Below are 7,500 nucleotides of genomic sequence, written 5' to 3'. Positions count from 1 at the left end.
GCAGTGGAATATCTGTAGCTATAAAAGCAAGAACTCCTTTCTCCAGTCAATTGTGCGAGCAAGGAGCATTGACGTCGTCATGCTCCAGGAGACACTAACTATGAGATCCGTGTGCTTCTCAGGATATCATGCCTTCACCACTCCAAACCTGGATGGTGCTACAGGCCTGATGACACTGGCAAAAGAAGCTATCGCGTGCTCCCTAATAGCCAACCCGCCACACTGTGGAGATGGTGTTGAATCTCTTGCTGTTGAGATTCAGCTACCTGGGGGCCCTATAAAAATATATAATATTTATAGCAAATCACTGTGTGAGAGCTTAGATCTAAACCAGGTCTGTGCTACTGCAGCACAAGACCGAGTGATCATAGGGGGAGACTTCAATGCACACATGGCCATGCTGAATCCCCGCAAAAGGCCGAACGCGGCAGGCATTCACAAAGCAGAAGTGCTTGAGACATTCCCTGAGATCGCTCTTCTCAACACCAAAGAACCAACGCATGTGAAGGGAGGGGTCCTAGACCTCACCTATGCCAATGCAACAATGGTGGAGAGAATTCGGTTGTGAGTCGATGATACGGTTACTAGTGATCACTACAGCATAGTCACCACTCTAATGGATGCAGGTCCAGCCCAAAGACCACATCACATTCCTAAATGGAAAACAGACAAGGCCAACTCGTTTGCCTTCCAGGAAGGCTTGGCTCGATGTCTGAAAGACAATGAACCCAATAACAATAATGAAAACGTGGATGTGCTAGAGGCAAGGCTAATCCAGGCCATAAACCAGGCAGCCTCACAAACCATCCCCAAAACTCGCCCATGGTCCAGAACTCACAAAGACGCCTGGTACTATAATGACGAGATCAAAGAGGTCAACCACAGAGTTAATATGTATAGAAAAAACTTCCGACGGCAAAGATCTCCCGACAACCTGGCCCTGTTGAGGGAAGCTGTCGTGGATGCCAAGGAAACTGCCAACAGAGTAAGGCAGGGAAAATGGCTGGAATGGTGCCAAACTTTTGGGCACCAGACCAGCCTTACAGAGTTGTGGAAACGGGTCAGGCAAGCGACAAGCCGCCAAGCCCTGAAATGCACTCATCATGACCCACAATCAGAGGCTAACAGATTGGTGCTTGAGTTCTCTGCCAGAACCAGCACCAACAATCTGCCTCCAATGATGAGAGAAAAACAACAAAACTTAAATCCAGAAAGACTTGCTCTCATAAGAGACAAGGCACTCGAAGCTGATGAAACGGATGCCTTGTTCTCTCTTAGGGAACTAAGAAAATCATACAAATCCAGTTCTGGGTCAGCACCGGGATCTGATGGGATCTCTCACCCCTTCATTTCGCATCTAGGCCTTGCAGGAGAACTTGCATTCTTGCAGGTTATCAACAAATCCTGGCAAACAGCCACGGTGCCCCAGAGCTGGAAACAAGCCACAATAGTTCCCATCCCAAAACCAAAGGAGCCTGGCAAGTACCGTCCCATCTCTCTTCTCAGCTGCCTGGATAAAACAGCTGAGATGGTACTCAACAGGCTCCGATGGAAAAAGGGTCCCCCCCATGAACACCTGCACGGGTTCACAAGGGGTAAGAGCACTGCTCATAGCATTTCCACACTCTTAAGCACAATCTGCACCTCGCCCGCCATGGTTGTCTTCCTTGACCTGGAGAAGGCTTTTGAACTGGCAAGTCCACTTGCCATTCAAGAGACCCTAATCCACAAAGGAGTCAAAGGCAGACTCTTGGCCTGGATAGCTGACTATTTTAAAAATAAATCAGCAAATGTCAGATTTCAAGGCCACCTCTCACAGCACATGCCACTTGAAAATGGAACTCCTCAGGGAGGGGTTCTTACTCCAGCCCTGTTTAATACCCTCATGTCCAACATACTCGACATACACCTGCCAGAGGGATGCAAGATCATCTCTTATGCAGATGACCTGGAAATCATAGCCTCTGGCAATCACTGCCTTACTAGAGCTCAGCGTTGTCTGAACCTGGTGTCCGAAGAGTGTTGTAGGACGGGTCTAAAAATATCAGCAGCAAAATCCAAAGCAATGGCACTGAGAACCAATGTCAGAAACAAAAAACTCACTATACAGGGTATGGATCAGGAATGGGCGAAGGACTATCTATACCTTGGTGTATGGATAGGACACACACTCACTTTCAAAAAGGAGATCCAATACCTGCTTGACAGAACCAAGGAAAGACTGTCAGTCATGAAAGTCATGACAGGGAGAGACATAGGAGCAGAACACAGAGTACTAAGATCATTCTATGTACATGCTGTCCGTCCTATTATTGACTATGCATCTGTCGCCCTCATTGCTTCCAGCACAACATTAAAAGAAAAACTGGAAACAATACAAAACGAAGCAGCCAGGATAATTCTAGGTGCATCTAAGTGGACAAAGGTCATCAACCTCCTCATGGAAGCTGATTTACCGTCCATGGACACTAGAATTGATCTAATGGCAGCACAGTTCCTTTCCAAGGTCCTGCAGGCACCCACAAACTCCTATCTAAGGCAAAGAGTTCTCAGACGCCTACAACAAGATTACCAGTTGTTTGCGGACAATTCCTGGCTCACACATACAGCCAGAGTTTTGATACGCTTTCAGCTAAAAGATTCATTGCTTGCCAAGGGCATGGACTCCCCTCACCCTGATTACAAAGAACCCCCGCCGTGGGCAAACGGAATGATCGAATTCTCAATTCTAAATCTCACAATGAGAAAAGATCAATATTCCATGCCTAGCCTAAAGGCACAAGCACAAAGGGTCATTGGACAAATAACTCCGTCGGGTAGTATAACTTACTACACGGACGGATCCGTGGATCCAATAAACCATACAGCAGGCGCCGGCCTCAAGGTAGAAGAATCATCATAAACTGGGTCCCAAGCCACATAGGCATACAAGGGAACGAGTTTGCTGATAAGCTAGCCGAAAAAGGCAGAGGTATGCCCCCATCCTCCATGATCGTTAAGCCCAGCCGAAGGGGACTGAGCCAAGGTACCAAAGCTGCAGCGTGTGCGGTCCTCCGGGGAGCACATAGCAAAAACATCACAAAATCGCTCGCTGCCAAGTGGTACTCAGATGCTTCAGGCTATGAGCCACTGGCCCTTCCTCCAAATACAAAAAGAGGTACCGAAGTCATACTATTCAGACTAAGACTAGGTTACCAATGCGCTTGGCAAATTATTGACAATGAGACTGGGAGGTTATGTAAACACTGCGGCGAGCCTAACTCCACCCTGTTACATTACTTGCAGAATTGTGTACACACAATTTCTGAGGCAGGGACCACCCACCACAGCCGCCGGGCTGGTAAAAAGGGTGTGCAACATGCTTTCTCCGTGGCAGCTGGATCGCTTGCTTGCAATCCAGCCACCGCGATAAGCATGCAGTTCAAAGAAAACATCTGAGCTAACTAGAAATAGTTAACACAGGCCGGGCCACTCCAGAGAAAAGGCCCGGGCGAAGCATGACTTCGCAAATCTCACTGAACTGAATTGAACTTCCCTCCTCAGACCCGAAGATGGAATCGTGGACGATTCCGAAACTGTTGTCTCACTTTCCTCAATAAATCTAGTTTCTGCATTGTGGGTTTTTCTACCAATAATGATAATGATAATAATAATAATAACAATAATGATAATAATAATAAAGATAATGATAATAATACTAATGACAATCCTAATAATAAGAATTATAATGATAATGATAACAATCCTAACGAATATGGTTAATGATAACGTTAATAGTAATGATATTATGAATGACAATGAAATAATGATAGTGATGATAGTAATAATAATGGCAATAGTAACACTAATAAATACAGTAATATCGATGATAATAACAATAATAAATATCAATAACAATAATACTTATCATAATAAAAACAAAAACCGAAAACAACCGATAACTAATAGTAATAACAATAACTTTTATTGTTATTACTATTATTGATATCATTGTTGTTACTATTATTGATATCATTGTTATTACTATTTCTATCATTATTATTATTATTATGAGGATCATAATGATGATACTCGGGATAGCAATAATGATGATGATAATAATAATAATAATAATGATATTGATAATGACAATAATAATAATGATATTGATAATGACAATAATAATAATGATAATAATAATGCAATAATGTAGGTAATAACAATGATGATAAAGATAATAATAATGGTCATAAAGATAATGATATTACTACTACTACTACTACAACTAATAAAAATAACAATAATAATAATGATACTGATAACACTAATAATGATGATGATAATAATAATAATAAATAAATAATAATAACAATATGATAATAGTGATAATGGTCATATTGATAATAAAGAAAAATAATGATAACTAATGATAATAATCATAATAACGATAAGAATAGTAACAATACTAATAACAATGATAAAAATAATAGTGACAATGATAATAAAGATGTTTATGATTATATTACCAGTAATAAAAACATTTACAATAAGAATTATGATAATGATTATGATAACAATAATAATACCAATATCAACAACGATAATAATAACGATAATATAATCAAAATGATGATATTGATATTTATAATAATAAGAAAAATTAAAATTTTAATTAATATGAGTAATGATAACAATTAATAATAACAAAAATGATAACAATAATGATAAGAACACGATAATAATAATATTAATGATAGTAATGATGATGATAAGGATAATAATGATAACACTAATATTCGTAATAACAATAATGATAGTAATAATGCAAATATCATTACCATCATTTTCAGTAGTATCGATGATAATGATATTAATAATGATGGTAAAAATATAATGATATGAATAACAAAATCATAATGAATAATAATGATAATAATTATAATGATTATAATAATAATATTAATGATCATCTTGATGATAATAATGATGATGATGATGATGATGAAGATGAAGATGAAGATGAAGATGAAGATGAAGACGATGATGATGGTAATGATGATGAGGATAAGGATGAGGATGATGATGATGATAGTAATGGTGATGGTGATGGTGATGATGTTGATTATTACGAAAATACCAATAGTAATAATGGTACGATGATAATGATATTGCAATCATAACTGTAGCTATTGTTATTTTTACTACTATTATTATCATTATTTCCATTATCATTATAACTATAACGATAATAATAACAATAATAATGATAATGATAATAATAATAATAATAATAATTATAATAATAATAATAATAATATCAAAAATAATAATAATAATGATAATAATAGCAATACTGATAATAATAGTTATAATAATGATAATGATAATAATAATAATAGTAATGATAAAATTGATAAATATAATAACAATAAAATAATGATTATAATAATAATCATTAATTTAGTAATAATAACAATAATATTTATAATAATAGCAATATGACTACTGCTACTACTACTAATAATAACAATAACAATAATGATAATAATGGTGATGATGATGATGATAAAAATGATAACAGTAATAATAATTATAATAATGGTAATAATCATAGTAATGCTAATCATAAGAAGAGAACGCTACCACTTAGTATTACTAGCACCAAAGACAATCATCATCATTATCATTGTTATATTTATTTTCATTATTATTATCATTATGACAGTAACAACAATAATGATTTTTTCATTATCATTGTTAGTATTATTGCCATTATGATTATAATTATTTATATTATCATTTTGTCATTTTTACCATTACTATTATCACCATTATTATCATTATTATTTTGATTATCATTATTTTCGTCATTTTTACTATTACTATTAACACTATTATTATCATTATCATTATCATCATTATTATTATCAGTTATTATCGTTATTATTATTTCTATTAATTAAAAATTGAAAGTAGTGCTACTATTAATAACCATAAACCATGAAATTATAAGATTAGTTATATCATAAACATAGTTATCTTTAAAATAACACCGAGAATATTGCAAATATTAATAAAAGCATAATGATTATATCTAGCAATGGCGGAACAATTATATCGGTATTTGCAAGATATTTTGGTTGCACTCATGATGATAATAACAAAGGTCATTGATACGATTATGGTAATAATTATGATATTAATATTCCCTGTACTATACCTTCATGGGGTACGGCTTGGTCGCCAAACACGAATGTATAGACCACGTTTTTCTGTTCTTCGTCCCCAAAAGCCTAAACATCTCCTCATCAGGTTCCACCAGCAGTCCTTTCCATCCCTTTTCCCTCTCTAAGTACAAAGTATTGGAAAGGTATTCGCCATCTAGAGCTCCAGCTTCTACGAAGAAGCCATTTGATTTGTGGTCGAAAAGCGTTTTAATAATGCGATCTAACTCTGGCCAGCCATATTCACTAAACCTGTAGGCGTTGTATAGCCTCTCGGCCGGGTTCAGACGGTCCACCTTCAGGTTGTACGGCCCGGTGGAGGGCGGACGCAGATACCTGCAAAGGATTTGTATGGTACTGTCATTTTTCAGCCAGGACTATCATGTGAATTATAGGAACTGAAAACTAACATTTCATTTTTTCTGCCATTAGCTGAAATATTACCGTCGTTTTATATACTAATAATTATCAACAGCGGTATTATTTCTTCAGTGGGACAAGATAATGACTTGTTCATTGGCTAACCGTGATCTAACGTAGGCAATTAAGTCCGGGTCATCTGGGTCTAGTGGACCAGGAAGCATCGTCAACAGCCTGGAGTTGTTCTGAATCTGTGGCGGAAATGGAATACGATGATCAAATATCTGTCTATCTAACATTCTGCGGGTACAAACAGTTCAAATTCCGATTATATTCACACACACACACATACGCAAACACACACACATACGCAAACACACACACACAAACACACACACTGTGCTGTGCAGTGCCGTGGTAGCGCTGACCTGCGTTCGATCCCCATGCACCGCCAGTGAATGGTAAACCCGGCCGTTCTTCGCATACAGGAAGTAGTTTAAAAGCACAATAAACAGACAAGCCACAATTTGATATATGTCACTAGAGCCTGTCACAGCAAACCCTAAATCATTATTATTAATATTATAATTATTACACACATACATTTTTATGTGTGTGTATTTATGTACATCTCTCTCTCTCTCTGTCTCTCTCTCTCTCTCTGTCTCTCTCTCGCTCTCTCTCTCTCTCTCTCTCTCTCTCTCTCTCTCTCTCTCTCTCTCTCTCTATATATATATATATATATATATATATATATATATATATATATATATATATATTAATACACACACACACACACACACACACACACACACACACACACACACACACAAACACACACACACACACACACACACGCACGCACACACGCACACACACACACATACACACACACACACACACACACACACACACACACACACACACACACACAAAC

The 7,500-nt window shown here is 37.1% G+C and overlaps 1 protein-coding gene across 1 annotated transcript in view; it reads right to left on the bottom strand.

The window, feature by feature from the left end:
• Positions 1-6,814, bottom strand: part of LOC138866251 (protein Star-like) — a gene marked incomplete at its 5' end in the record, with an annotated part of 23,917 nt that extends 17,103 nt beyond the window's left edge. Inside the window, 2 exon segments of the mRNA XM_070138745.1 lie at positions 6,200-6,539; positions 6,729-6,814. Coding sequence (XP_069994846.1) covers positions 6,200-6,539; positions 6,729-6,814 — 426 coding nt within the window.
• Positions 6,815-7,500: the final 686 nt, after the last annotated feature.

Source organism: Penaeus vannamei, chromosome 3 (assembly GCF_042767895.1).
Source record: "Penaeus vannamei isolate JL-2024 chromosome 3, ASM4276789v1, whole genome shotgun sequence".
In the NCBI taxonomy this organism is placed as follows: Eukaryota; Metazoa; Arthropoda; class Malacostraca; order Decapoda; family Penaeidae; genus Penaeus; species Penaeus vannamei.
The sequence above is the reverse complement of the archived record's forward strand: the minus strand, read 5'-3'. Positions and strand labels throughout refer to the sequence as shown.